Genomic DNA, 15,491 nt, shown 5'->3' with positions numbered 1-15,491 from the left:
AAGACATGGTGTCCTGTTTTAATTGTAGAATTTTTCTTCTGTAATGATCTGTTAATCCATCTTCTTCTGTAGCTAAACTACAGACAGCTTCACAGAAACTATAGCAGTTTGCAGTTGAGGTGCAGTGCCAGAGAAGGTGTGTTCTGGTACTGTGAGAGGACCTTGCCCTTGGAAATTCCTCAGGCTTTTTCCCCTGAAAGAGTCTGAACCCACAACAAAATACCTCTGCCATGGTGTTTTAGGGTTTTTTTTGAGGAAACTCCAGATTTCATGTCAAATATCAGACCTTAGCATGAGTAATATTACAATTGCATCATTTTTAACCATGTTTTACAGCTGGGTTTGTGTTTTGAGGAAGAGGTTGTCACAACTTTCTCGAAGAATTTTTCTGCAAGCTTTTGTGAGAGGCAAGGTTGCATCATGGGTGAGAGAAAAAGCCTCTCTCTTGCTCTGTGATCTAACTGGACTCTTGAATTTCTATTTCTGGATAGGTAGAAGCTTTCATCACTTTGTCTACCTAGGGTTGATTTAATTCTCTTGTTCTCTGCTGAAGTTTGAAGTGCAGGACACTTGGGCATGTGGCTTTCTTTCTTTTTCATTTGTGGGAGAAACACTGGAAAAAACTTCATATTTTAACATGCCAGATAATGTCTGTGCTTCAGCACATGAAATGAATTGGTTTCCTGTAAAGTTGCTAACAAAAGTCGTCAGGCAGAAGTTTCTCAAAGTTAGAAGTTGTAGCAGGGGACTTTTTCACTGAGTTGCCTGTGTGTCGATGTCAGTTCTGAACTTGCTTCCCTGTTCCATGACTCTGCAGTTCAGTGACTTGGATCCCAGGGGTTGGAGCCCCTGTTGTAGGGAGGAGAAGGACTTCTGCGAAGTCTGCTTGTGCACAGCAGACACTGACCATCCTTGGAAAGAGCAGGAGGAGCTGGAAATACAGTAGGAAAAGGAAAAAGTCAGTCTTCCAACACTCAGAATAAAACAGTGCTAGAAAACTGAAATTACAATCATGGAGGCAGATCTTTAACTTTCCAAAGCAGCAGAAAGATGAGTACCATTTGCTTTAGTACCCATGTGTGCAATATAATGAGGAATCTGTTTTCCCCTGCTGAGCATCTGGTTTCCCCTGCTTGCCTTAACATCATCCACTGGGATGCAGCAGCCCATAAAGCCCAGGTTACGTGTGTGCTGATTCCTCTGGGTGCACGTGCATTTTAAAGACGTTTATTTCTCCTTAGGGAAAAATGACCAGCTGTCTCTGTCAGTATAGGATACTGCATTCATTTGTATGTAATAAATAGTTAACAACAGTCCATGGATAGACCATTGTAGCCAGTGAAATCCAGAGGATGTTATTCTTAAGGGAATATTTGCAGCTGCCCTGGTCATGGTCTAATTTTTGCTGTTCTATGACATGCTGCAGAATGATGCAGTAGAAAAACGAGAATTTATTAGCTTAACAGAAAATTTGAGGAGAATGTTGATGAGTAGCTGCTGCAGGGAACCACTTGATGATGCCTTTGTTTTCCAGCTGATACTCCTGTTTCAAGTAGCAGTTTGAGCAACAACTGCCACAACCACTCTGTGGCAGCAGCTGACTGTAATGGGAATACAGCAGTGTGCAAATGGCTGGTTGGAACAGATGGACAGCTTAGCTCTCAGAATGGTGTTTTATAAGGCCAGAAGGCTTCTCAATTCGTGACAATAAAAATTCAGTTTGGTAACTCAGATGCCAGCAACATCTAGCTGTTCTTATAGTACATTTTGCATGAATATGACTAAGATGTAGGTTGGTTTTTTTTTTTGTTTTTTTTTTTTTTTTTTAGAGTAGATGAAGCCAAGTGCAGTCATCCTATGCTTACTGGATGAGCTGAGGTTGTACAAGCATAACAGGAAAGGGTACTTCTAGCACTGCCTCTTAACAAATAGCAAGTTGAGAAGCACGTGTCTTATGTGTCACCACATAAGACAACACCAAAAACGTACTGCTCTGCAGAATGATAGCTGGAAGGGCATTTGGAGCAAAATCAGCTCCCTGATGTTTCAGAGGTAGGTAGATAATTCTGGATTCTCATTCACATGTCTTGGAGAACTCACCTTGGAGAATGTGGAAATGTGCAGAAGGTCCAATGTTCCTGTACCTTGAAGTATATCTCTTGATAATTTTTTTCTCAAATCAGATTGATTTTGAGATTGGAAGCTTTTCAAGGTGATACTTGACATTTTACTTCTTTTTCAGGTAGCTAGTCTTTATAACTGATACAAATTTCACTTTCACTATGAATTAAACACAATTTTTCTCTCCTTCTGCTTAGTGTCAAAGTCTGCCCCTCAGCAGCACTGACAGACAGAGAAATTGGATTCTTACCTATTCAGTTTGACAGAAATTCAGCTTTATTTTTGTGAGTGTTTAACTTGTTCTGTTGTCTTATAAATATTTTCCATGGTCTGCATATCTAAGGAAAAAAGAATTACTTTGAAAAACTCAACATTTTATGTATCAAGTATGATTTTGTTTCCGAACCTGGAGATGAGCTACTGTGAAAACCCCATTGTTTAAGTCCCATGGATCAGTGCAAGAAGTTGAAAAGGAACTTATGTGCTTGGCTGAAATATTACTATGGTAATATCCAGATATATAAGCCAAATCATTATGAACAGATCACACGGAATGAAGATAAAATTGACATCCATTGTATTTCACTTTTCATTGTGTTTCACCTTAGTATACTTAAAGTGACCTAGTTCTGCAAGTTATTAATTTGGCAGAAGTATAGAACTGACAACATCCCTGTAGGTCTTGTCCTGGTGAAAATCTTCACATGGTTTCTGTAATTTGTGATGAATCTGTAATCTGTAATGAATTTGTTGAATTTACCCAAGAAAATTTAGATTTTACTCAAGAAAACTTACGTATGTGTGTTTTCTTAGTTTTTCTTGTTCTTCAGTCCTAGTGGCAGGTATCTAACTTAAAGCAGCCTTGTGCTAAGTACAGTTTTCCTCAAAAGCTTTTTTTTTAAATTTTGACTTCTCTTCAAAGTCTCTGGAAATATGTTCATTAAGAGAATTGTAGAAGTGCAAGACAGTTATTTATTGTTTGAATTGATTTTTATAAAGTGGATTTCTTCCTTGAAAGCCTGCTGACATCCCTAGACTTAAAATTTCTAGTAGATTTTTGCTTTGATGTAGGCTGATGTTTACACCAAATGTTCCATGAGTAATGCTTCAGATTTTGTAAAGGACTGGACAAAGGCTTTTTTGAAGGTCAGCTACTGTTTACTGCTAAAAGCAAGATTACAGGTGTAAGGCTTGGAATGCGTTTTTTTATCTTCTAAGAAACTACAACTTTTTGTTACTTAATAATCTGAGGAGTCCTCCTCTTAGGAACTTCACATCAGAAAAGCCATTCTGTCTGCAGGTTTTATTGGGTTATTGATTGATTATCAGGCAGTCAAAGACCAAATTCAAACATACTGCAAGTTGTTCAATAATCAATAAACGTAAGAGGAAGAGAATGCATATTCATATGAAGTGAAGTTCAGCCCATTGTGCTTTCTCATATGCATATAACTTGAATGTAATTTTATATTATTCTGATTGTACTTAGATTTATAGAAATGAAAGTGTGTGCTTTTTGCTGAAGGATATGGGGATAGTGAGTGAAATACCAGGACCTAGAAAAATCTTTCAGGTAACAGCAACGTAAGGAAGAATACTTGCTGTAAAGTGTACCCTTTGTCTTTCAGTTTCTGCAGGCTTAGCTCAAAAATGGTCCCTCACTCTCTGTATAAAAATAAAAATATCCAATATAGAATTTACTTATTAATACTTGTACCCCATTTGTAATAACTTCTTTTGTGCACTTATACAGACTACATTCTGACTACAGTTTTTTTGGTCAATGTATATATATTTTGTCATTAATACTGGAACTGTATCTGTTTAAGCTGTATATTTATGTATTTTGAACATAGAGATCAGCGTGACTTTGCCCATTTTCGTTCTTTGAATTCTTTCTTAGGAAGCCAAATATAACATAAATACACAATAACCTCATATTTGAAGGGAAGTATACTAGCAAAGTGGAAGGAAAGAAATTCAGAAACATACCTTCCTTTAGTAGAAAACCATTCTTCCCAGTATTGTACTACTCAGCCTTCCTCTGAACAAAGCTACTTCCAACTATCTGCAGTTCCTGCATATAAATCACAGATTCTTAGAATGTTCTTTAAACAGATTTTAAACTGTTACAAAATGAAATTTAACATCCTTTGTGGTCATATCGGAAATCTCTGATTGAATGACCAGACCTCTTGATTTCCAGTCCTCCTTCTGTCAGTCTGGGCAGAGTGGTTTTTGCTTTTTTTTTTTTTTTTTTGGTCTACCTGCTGTTCCTGATTATGAACGTCATCTCAGCAGTTTCCAGCTGTGTTATTACAAATCGACACACCCAATGCCTGTATTCCTTTATGGTCACTGAAATGAGATCCTCACAAGGCATTAGTTTGTTTGAAGTGTTTGGACCTTACAATTTTTTCATTGACTACAGTTGTGTGCTACGCCAGCCTCAGATCCTGAATATACAACATTTCTACATCCTTGTGCAATTCTTCATCTTAAGTCTATGTTTTGCTAATATAGTACTTCTTTCATCATCCAAGAAGTGTAATTCCTTAGTTCCTGATTTCCTAGTCTGATGTGTATACAGTGAGACCCCTTGATGTAGCAAGTCTATGCTGTTTTTCTTATCTCTTTATTAGGGATTCTAATGTGTGTGAATCCATTGCAAACAATTTAAATAGCTTATACGGCTATTGTATATGACACATAGGGAAAATAGCAGATGATATATAAATTGCCATCAGTTCTATGACTGTTAAAAGCCATTCTTCTCTTGCATTTAATCAGTTAAATTTGTATTAATTGAATTCCTGTCTTATTCTACTCCTTCCATCAGTCAGGTCAAGAACTTTGCATTCTCTATGATGGAGTTAGCTTATATTGGATTTGAGAAGTAACTTCTAAATGGCTCTTATAATAGATTGCAGAGGCTGTGAGAACAAGCAGTCAAATTCTTGATTATCTGTTCTACCAGAGAAGAATAGCAATGAATCAAAACTATGGCCGTTTTCTCAGGCAAGAATTAAGTGTTATTCCAAGGAGCTTTTTAATGCTGTTTTCCCCAGTAGTCATAAGTAAAGCAACTTCTAAGCAGACAGCCTACCCCTTTTAAACTGAAATATGATGCTCCGGGGTGCTGGTAAAAGAAAATACTGCTTCTGGTTCAAGTCACGTGTAACAGATCATGGCTGTTAAAACCCTTTGTTGGTGGAATGAATCGGTATTGACCGCTTGGTTTCTGCTGTGGGTCAGCTGGAGCATTAGTTTGTCAGTTAATTGGAAACTTGTGAGGGGCTTCTCCATGATGGTGTTTGGTGGTAGAAGAGGAAAGCCTGGGAATAAGATTAATGATAAACTATTCTTGCTGGTAAAAGAAAACACTGTTTTCTGTAAAAATTCTGGCTAGTTCATGCCCAGTTCTGATTATTGCTTGTGAATAATATGATGAGTTGATTTCTAAAGGGATAAGGAGTTCCTACAGTAGCACACTGATGGCTAACAAATAAATTCGAAGCAGGATACTACTGTGAAATTCATACAGTAAGTAATAAAAAAGATGGATGTGAGGGTATGTATGAATGCTGTAAATGTAATAAAAAAACTTTAGATTTTGTGATCAATGCATATCAGTATCTTGAGTCAAAACTGATTTACTGATGCTGTTGTTTTTTACTGATGTTGCTCAGATTAATGTAGAACTTTCTCAAAATTCTACTCTCACTGAAATAGCAGTTTGTAGTAGTTTGTATTATTTTTCAGCGGCTTTAATAGATGATCATAAAAGAAATCAGAGGATAAAGGTGCCTTTTCTCACTCAAGTGCTAGACCTGAGTCCGTGTGGGTTTGCAAATTGTCAGTAAGGATTCTACAACTAGGCCATAGTTTGCAATGCTGTTTGAGACATGTGGTTTAAAAAGAAATAAAAAATTTATCTTGTTTCCTCTTAGCTATGTGAATTCTACAGAGGACTGAGACATCATATAAAGCTGGGGGGGGTTCTTTGTGAGGAAAGTAAACAGCTGAGAGGAAATACATACTGAAGAGGTTTGTTAAATAGAGGTGCCATTTTGTGTTGTAGTTCTTCTGGCTATAACTGCACTTTACGTTTTTATTATGTCTCGGATCTTTGGAGCTGAATTTTATAAGTCAGGTTGAGAACAACTGGGTCAGTCACCCATTACTCATTCAATTACACACTGCAGCCCTGCTGCTCCCAGCTGACATCTGTACACAAGGCATGGCTCTTTTCTACATAACCTGTCCAGCTCCAATGCTACTTGTGTAGATGCTAAGTCCCTGGGAACTCCACAGTCTAAGAAGAGAAATGGTGTAAGAGTTTATTCCCCCTGGAGTGCCCAGGGGCAGGCAGGAAGCTGCTAATGGCATAATTTTGCATGTAATATTTTGTATTTTGCCCATATATCGCTGTAGAAGAGGTTGCTTAGGGAGAAATTTGAGAATGCTATTTGGGAAATGTTGTTAAATCACTTTTGTGGAGGTAGCCAGTGTATTTCTGTTTGCTACTTTACACAGGCAATAGCTTACATTGTCATAAACTGTTTCTGAGTGGTCTGCTTCATGTGGAGCTGGGAGGGATCCTGGTGTGCTGTGCTGTTAATGAGGTGCTTGACCTTGCTGTTCTGTGGGCTGAAGGTGTGCGCTTTGCAAAGGAGGGTGTTAGAGAAAGCAATACAAATAGGTTCATCATTAACTCAATTAGATGATAATTGCGCAGCTGGATTCTGCCTCTGAGTCCATCTCTCTTTCTATGCGAAGTGGGGCAGAGTGTTTCAGCCAGGCTCTGTGGATGCTCAGTAGCTGAATGCAAGTCCAACTGCACATTTGCTGGAGTTTGGGCTGAGTGCTAACTTTTGAAACTGAGCCCAATAAGTGCTGTGCTTAGGAAATGAGAACCAACAAGTTATAGAAAGAAAAACTGAAATGCATGCAAGTAGGTAGCAGGGCTCACGTGTGTCTCAAAGTGAGCACTCAGTGTTAATGCTTGTTCTGATTAACAATGTTTTGTGTTCCTCTCATCTGTTAAATGAACACAAAGGTGCCTTATCTTGCAAGGGTGTCACTAGAATAAATCCAATCTTTTTTTTTTTCTGAAATGTTTGGGTACTTCAGTGATGAACATTAATGAAAAGCTCAGAAATATGTGAAAGTTTCTTAATTCAGAAAGAATATCACTCTTAGGTTGTAAAGGACAATTTTTATAATGCATTTAAAAGGAAGAATTGAAATATTGCTGAAGGGGGAGCAGTGTATGTGAATTGAGTGGTCTTATGGAAAAGAAAATAGTGTCTGACAATAACTGAAGGTTGTATAAAAATGTACACCTACAAAATAGGAGGGAGGGAATTATTGCAGTAGCAAAAAGTGTCTATACTCACTCCTGATGTTTTATTGGCCTAGTATTTGAACTTTGTTAAAAATGTAACTAGTGCCCTTGGTGCTTGTAAATAAATTCCCAAAGTTATGTCAACAAAATCCTAGTGTTAAACTTTGTATATGGAAGAAAACCTTGAGTTTGTCTTCACTGTGTGGATTATGTCTCAAAATCTGAATTTTGAATCAATTTTATAAAAGTATTTTGCAGATTTTTATTAAACAATGGAAGATGAGTAGCAGTATTTCGTATAAAATCAGCATGAGAACAAATGACTGCATTTGAATTTTCACTGGCAAACTAACTTCTAAGAGGACAGTTGACTGCAAACTGTATTAGAATTGCCTTTCTTGTTAGGTCTTTTCTTGGTTCTTAACAAGGCACCAGTTCTAGACCCTGCTTTGACCTCACATAGAACAGTTACACAAGTGGTCATAATTGTGTTTTAGATGCTGAAATGTGTTTATTGTACAACTCATTAACGGAGACCTGTACTCTATAAATTGTTTTGCAAATTAAGGGAGTTAATGGATAGAAGTTGGGTAGAAAAAATCTCAGTTAACCACCAACAATGTTGAAACCAAATTTACGGATTTTATTTGTTTTTGGCTCCTTGTACTGTTGTGAGTCACCTTAAAGCCTACGTATTTCATTTCATATAAAATGTGTCTTGTGTAGCAGACCATGATGAGCAGAGAAGGTCAACTTTATTTTATTTTAATCCTTTCTAGCCTTCAGGAAAAAGAGCAGTCGCTCAGCGTGTCCATTAAAGAAACTACTGCCAAAGTAAGTACCCATCAGCTACCAGTTATTCTTAAGAATATTTAGAGAATCGCCTAATACATTGCATTATAATTGTCTGTATTCTGTAAAGTTTGTTTTGTTGTGTTTCCTCTGAACAGATTTTACTGTTAAATATTTTTAAACATACACCCTAAAAAAAGATAATTACATTTTGACGGGCCACAGAGATTATGCTTAAGGAAGCAGATGGAATCATCTATTGTTTCTTGCCTTATGTTTACAAGTGATCAGTCTTGTTGCTGGCCTCAATTTAGGAACAGACTCCTTAGTGCTTCATGAAAAGAAAGTGAACTCCACTCACAAATGAATGTTTTCACGCTTTTGCCTCTTACTTCCTAGCTGTCAGATTTGGCTGGTGTGAAGATAGAATAGAAACAAAGTTCCTCTTTCCCCTGTATTTCACTAATAATAAACTAGCAATCTTTTTAAAACTGCAAAGAAATGTAATGTTATTTGTCATATGTTGGTTTTTAATTGGAGGTGTTACAACTTTCCTTTTAGTTTTTGTTTTTCTCATGGTTGTCTTTCCATGAAATACACTACTGTATTTTCCTTGTTATTGCAAAAGTGGCTCATTGCACACCATAGCTTCCTTGCTCTGAGTACTCTAGGAAGGTTTATTTATTTCTAATTCTTATAGAAATATATGGAGCATAAAGGGGAAAACATTTGTTATTCAATCATTAATTTTTCTGAAATACATTTTTTCTCTCATGTTAGTTCTCTAATCTCTCAAAAATTAATGAAATATTTATCCTATGTACTCTATTTTTCATAATCATTTTCCCAACACTTTTAGCATGCACTGTTAAAAAGACTGACTGCATCACTGCATCTGCATACTTCTCCTTCCCCTTCTCCTGCTTTGATTTATTTTTTTTTCCTCCTCTGTTCCATGCATATGACTATCTCTTGGGGAATATTAATATAGATCATTATAATACGGCACTCCTCTCTGTATTTTTTTAAAATGATTCCAAATAAAGTGTCAGGAAAAGGATTATAATTTACCTTTGGGCCATCCACTGAAATGAATAAGAGATTTGGTAGCTCAAATTGGTGTGTCAAGCTATTGGCAAGTTAAAACATATGTTATGCAGTTTGTCTTTTCTCCTAAAAATGTGTGCCTGTACATTTTGAAGGTTTTTTTTTAACCTGAAGTTAAAATAAGAAGTTTAACCTGAAGTTTTGAATAAGAACTGAAACATTAGGTAGCAACTGAAAAGTGAACATGGAAGAATTCCACAACCTATTTTGTTTCTTTAAATATTCAGTAGGTAAAATATTACTTTAATTTCATTCCATTCTTGTGTGATGGCTTCTATTTATTAAAAACAGTAAATAGGAAGCAGGTAATCAGACTCCTCCAAATCACTTATTAAATTCAATTGTTCAAATCTCATCATATCTTCTTCTCAACCTTAACAAAGCTGCTCTTTTTAAACCTTTTCATTTTATGGGAAAAATATTACTTTGTGAAAGGCTTCTTCCTTCCCCCTGTACCACAAGTGTTTATGTGGCCTTTTTCTGCCTCATCTGTGCTGTTTTCAGCTGGGGTTGCAGAAGGTAAGATCAGACTGTCAGGGAAGGCAGACTCCTTTATCTATAAATCCTTCATCTATATTCTTCCTGCAGCCATTAATATCAGCTTTTACAAATGTGAAGATTGTGCTGTGTGAAGATATCCAGGTTGACTCCTCTTTCTTTTCGGGTGGCATAAAGACAATTTCCACATCTTTTCTAAAGCACTGTTGTAAAGAAATGTGAAAGCTACTCAAAATTCTTTTTCTTTTTTTCTTTGGGATGGTTAGAGGAAGAGTTAATTTCAGTGTTTTGGTCTATATCCTTGTTCCTGTTTCTGCCACTTGAGATTAACATCATATGCTGTCAAGACAGAAAGAATAAAAATGGGTAAATTTTGCTTCTTTTCAGATTGATTCCACGTAGCTTTTCTAAACAGCATTCCACATTTTTAATTACAACTATCTTCTGGAGTGCTGTTTATGTACCTAACCAAAGATCTGTAGGATTTATTCCAAAAAAAAAGGGACACATTTTTTTTAAGTCGACAGAAACTAAAACCAACCAACCAAACAACACTAAGGATTTTTAAGAGAAATACTTTAATATTAGGCTGTAAAGAAGCTCCCATTTGGTTTTAGGGAAGTTTTTTGTAACTGGAGCTCCTTGGTCCAATTGCTGAGTCCTCAAACATGAGTATGGGCTATCTGAATAGGAGCACAGTGATAGCATGTTCACCTGGAGCAAAGGAGGGTGTGAGCTTTGTGAATGCTCATCATTATTGTTAGCTAGGAAATAAATAAACAATTTTTCCTCAGAGGCTGAAAAAGCAGCTGTAACAACTAATGGTAGTTGCTGTTAGGGTAAAATAATAATAATAAAAAAAAAATTAAAGGAATTGGACCTCATAGATTAGAATTGATGTAAAATAGAAGCAGGGCTATTAGTTTAGAAGACGTTAAATTATTTGCCTCTTCCAGTCTTTCATTTAATTTTGTTGAACTATGCCATATGATAGCTCTGAAGATTAATGTTTTTCATTTATCTGCAGAATACATGTGATGTAGATACACGCAGAGGCTCAGTAATGTATTTATCTCATGTTCCAGAAGAATTATCTCTGAGTTAGAGTATCCTTCTTTCAGCCTTTGGTTCCTGCATTTGGTCCATTAATAAAAAGTGCAAGCAAGCTTCATTCTGACAGTAATGCTTACAAAGTGCACACTGTTTACTAGAAACTGTTTAAACCTCCTCCCATCTTGTTTTGCATAATTGCCAAATGTCTGTTTAGTGGTAATGACTTTAAGTTACTACCAGCATGAGATATATTCACACAGTTTTCCTAGAGCTGAAAGATTCCCAATCTAATTGCAATTCACTGAGCCATTCAGTACCCCTAAAGAGAGAACACTGCTTAGAAGGAAGTCATTAAAAACTTTAAGATTTGTTTTGGAGATGAGAGACAGACATGGCCTTGGGTTCTATGTGCACATTTATTCACCTCTGACAGTTTTGGGGTTATTTTAACATTTAAAGTAAATCAGTAGGCAGGTCACTGAGAGGGAAATATTGAAATAAAGTGAAATACCCGGAAACTGAAAAATTATAATTAATGCAAAAGTGACATGTGTTTTTAAATTAATAAGAAGATTCTGAATTGTTTACAGACTTGGATGATTAGATCTGTTCATTCAAAAACTCCATGATCCATCCATAGTTAATGGATACTCTCAGCTAAAGTAAGAGGGTATTCACCATTTAGTAAGATTTACAGTTAGTGCTGTATCTGAATTATTATCCTTCAATTATGCAAACAGGTAAGCCATGAGAGCTGTAAGGCTCCTAAAAAGCAGAATAAGAGCTGTGCTTTTGTTAATATGCATGGAATATACACGTGCTTTGAGAAAAAAATGTCAGGAAGAGCTGAGAAACATTCCTCTGGAGATTTCATTTCACATCTCATCTCTTCACAACTGCCCTGTCTCTTTCTTGATTATTGCTTTACCCTTGGTTCCAATGAATGCAATGTTTTCTCAAGTGTCAGCTACAATTCTGAGCAACTGCTTGATTTCTGCCTTCAGAACAAGAGTATTGGCCTTAACTAGGTGAGGGATTTTTGTTCATTTTTCTATTCTTCACAGTTGATGCGATATGGAGTAAAAATCAATGCTTTTGAATACGTAGTGGTTATATTATTTGTGTACAGTGTTTGAAGTCATTCTGAGGTGACAGTGTACACTTCAAGTATACAAACAATCGAGCTACCTTTCTTCTCATCTTTCTCTCTCTATATATATATTTCTAATACTAGCCATGATTCATTGCTGAAAGATGTCCAGGTTGGTTGGTTGGTTTGTTTGTTTGTTTTATATAGTCAAACCTGAACCCAATTCAGCTGTGTCTTCTGGTGGTGAAATGAAGTGTTGAGCTGTTATTGCCTTTTCAGGAGCATGACAGCTACTTTTTTTCTTTTTCATTAAGATACATGGCAACAAGTTCTGTTTGAAAGTTATGGTGTATTCCGAGTTACGAGGTCTTAAACTCCAAACATTGGTTCATTTACATTCTACTCATTCCAAGCATCACTGCTAATTTTGAAAATGTACAGAGTTCTTTGGCTGGCCTATCTTCTAAATACAGCCTCAATGTCTAGTGGTAAAGCACGTCCTCTCCTATATGGATAGCCAATGTCACTACTCTTCTCTATTTTTTAAGAGAATGTGTGGTAAGCCTAGAAATTTTGATTCATCTTTGATACTTCTCTGAAGACATCACTTTTTATTAAGTTTCTTTGCCTTGCTGTAGGATGTTATGTCATGTCTATAAACCAAGAACATTTGAAGCTCCATTTAAATTGCCTTATATTTGTACATGAATGAATTATATATCATGCCTGTCTGCCTCAATCTAGGTTTGCACGAGTCAGAAGCTCTGCAGTACTTTAAGGAAGAAAGTGAATGATATTGAGACGCAACTACCAGCTCTACTTGAGGCCAAAATGCTGGCTGTATCGGGTAAGTTTTAAATTCTAAGAAGGGCTGACGTTGATGAGTGGCACATTAGATCTTTATATAGCTGAACCATCTTGGGAAAAGTCATTGATCTACGCTCATATAGATCCCTTAGAGTCTTGGTAAGCATGGTAGAACCAGGCTGCGTCATGCCTTGCTTAAGGTACTTCAGGCCTCTCTCCACAGATGGGAACTACTTGTTAAGAGATTACTGTGTGGTAGACAGTAAATATGCAAAGAACATGATGTTTTTCCATTTTCCATAAACGACATTGGTAAATAATAAAACTTTTTTTTTTATTGCTTTATGATTCTTGGACTTTACAAGTTAAATACCTAGAGCTCTCAAGCTAAGGGTCATAATAAACTTATGACAAGGGTGCAATAATTACAAATATGGCTTTAAATGACCTTTTAAAATGGAATAAAATAATTGGCTACAACTACAGTTCAGATCAGTAAACAACTAGTGTTCACAGCGTAAAAGCCATTTGGTCATTGGAGCACTCGTGCATGTTATTTACAACCAGTATAACATTAAGATATCATTACGGAGTCTGACTTGTGACAATTTTACGTGACAGTTATTTGGGACTAATGCACTTTTTGCTAAGGAAAGAAAGCAAAGCACAGCTATTTCTCTACACTGAATTACTTTCTATTGAAACTTTGTGCAGTGTCACATGATTTGTTTGTGAGAAGTGGATAATGTCAAATTTCAGCAAAATCCAGAAGGAAACTCAAGTCGAGATCTTGTGATGGTAATGAGTGTAGCCACTTTCTTTTGCTTTTGTGACACCTTTCAGAGTAGAAACCCTATTTTTTTTTCCTGTGTTCACCTACAAGGTAAGCTGAGCAATCACCCTTCTCTGCCCCTTAGACCATTTGAGCCATTTCATGATTTTCTTGGGAATACAGTAGCCCAAAAACTGAATCTGCAACTGCTCCTTCTTGCCAGCAAGAAGTGGTTGGCCGGAAAAGATGCTCTTCAGTTTGAGACTTTAAGGGAGCAAATAAATACTGGAGTACTATTTCCAAAACAACTGTGACAATATTTTGTACTTGTTAGCTCTTAAGAGAGGTTGATTGCTTCAGAGATGAATTCGAGAGTCAATTTAATGCTGATGCTTCTACAAAATTTTTTTTTACTACTGTGACCATAATACTGTGTCTTTGCAAGCTTTTAAAAAAATATTGGTACTATTTCTTTCTATGATAAGGAGCAATGTTTCTTTTTTTCTTAATCTGAAAAACTCTTTATTCAGGGGAATTTTAATGACTAAGCATTACAATCTTAAATTGTTGTTAAGGTAAAATTCTTTAATTATCTTTCTGAGAATCTCAACAGGATTTGAGTGTTTTTCGCTATGTAAGTTCATACCCAGCATCTTCCATGACTGCGTTGAACAGCTTTTGATATCGCCTTCCCATTCTGTCCAAAGTTTTTTGTAGGAAAAAATACCCACTAGTACCATGTTCTGAATTTGGTGCTACAAATTAAAACATATGAAGTCTGTCTGAGTAAACAAATGCTTTTTTACAATGTGAGTGATAGAACTATGAGCCTTTTGGGATCTTCCAAAACTGAAAAGCTCTGAGCGCTATAACATAAACATATTTTCATATGGTATAAATCTTTGTTTGACTACAGTATATGTAAAAGTAAATCCAAAAAACGTGTGAAGTCCAACTGTGTTCTGGTGTAGTAGATGATGGAAAGCAACAACGATACTGAGAAGATTTTTTGTCGTTTGGTGGCTTATTTACAGTGAGGTTGCAGGTGGAGACTTTTTCAAGAACACCTGGAAATTGGTTCTCAATCCTAGGCTTGCTGATGAAGAAATTGTCTGGACTCATATGCAAGGATTAGTTTGTCTGAACTGTATGCGAGTGTAAAATAAGAGGCACGTTTATGATCAAAACCAGTTTCAGATAATCCCCATCTTAAATAGTGTCTACTGACATCAACATGAGGGCTTTGACTTAATGTGTATTTATCAAGACTTTATTGTTGTCTCCAAATCTAATCTGGATAGCTTTCATTTCTAGGTTACGCTGGAAGGCTCAATTGCATAGACGTGCTGTACATTGTACCACTGTTCTTGGGTTTCTCTCTTGGAAAAAAATGTGGGATTTCAATTACAGCTTTGTAGAATGACCATGACTTTAAGTCTGTAAGTGAGCTGCTTTTTAGAAATGCTTAGAAGTGTAAAGCAGGAGAATGATGAAGCAGGTTATGTGCCTTAGATGTGCGTGCATGAAGAGAATGAAGAGAATTTAAAAGAAAAAAGGTGAACTTCTGGCATACCATCAAATGTGAATCAATATTGCAGAGATTTGGTAGAGGAAGCTGAGACGTGTAACTTCAGTTAGTTACAAATTATAGTGTATTGTGATAGGCAAGCAGAGGGAAAGATATTGCATTGCATAATAAATAAATAAAAGCAAAAATGTGACTTCTGAAGCTGGGGCAAAGATGTAAAACAATGTAATTTAATGCCCCTATGTGAGAATACTCAAACAATGTCTTGTTACCATTGTATCAGAAACAGAAGGTGACTGGGACTCTTCAGGTCCAACTAGTAGTAGAGTTGAAAGCCTGGAGTTAAAAATAATGGGTGCTTGTTCCTAACAGGTAA

General features: G+C 36.4%; 1 protein-coding gene across 1 annotated transcript in view; it reads left to right on the top strand.

Moving 5' to 3' along the window:
- The window catches only part of DISC1 (DISC1 scaffold protein), a gene marked incomplete at both ends in the record, with an annotated part of 205,343 nt that overhangs the window by 80,216 nt on the left and 109,636 nt on the right, over window positions 1-15,491 (top strand). The window contains 2 exon segments of the mRNA XM_079549936.1: window positions 8,248-8,302; window positions 12,753-12,855. Of these exon segments, the coding sequence (XP_079406062.1) occupies window positions 8,248-8,302; window positions 12,753-12,855 (158 nt within the window).

This window comes from Tetrao urogallus (assembly GCF_951394365.1).
Source record: "Tetrao urogallus genome assembly, chromosome: 2".
Taxonomy (NCBI): Eukaryota; Metazoa; Chordata; class Aves; order Galliformes; family Phasianidae; genus Tetrao; species Tetrao urogallus.
Note: the sequence above shows the minus strand (reverse complement) of the source record. Positions and strands in the feature narration are given on the sequence as shown.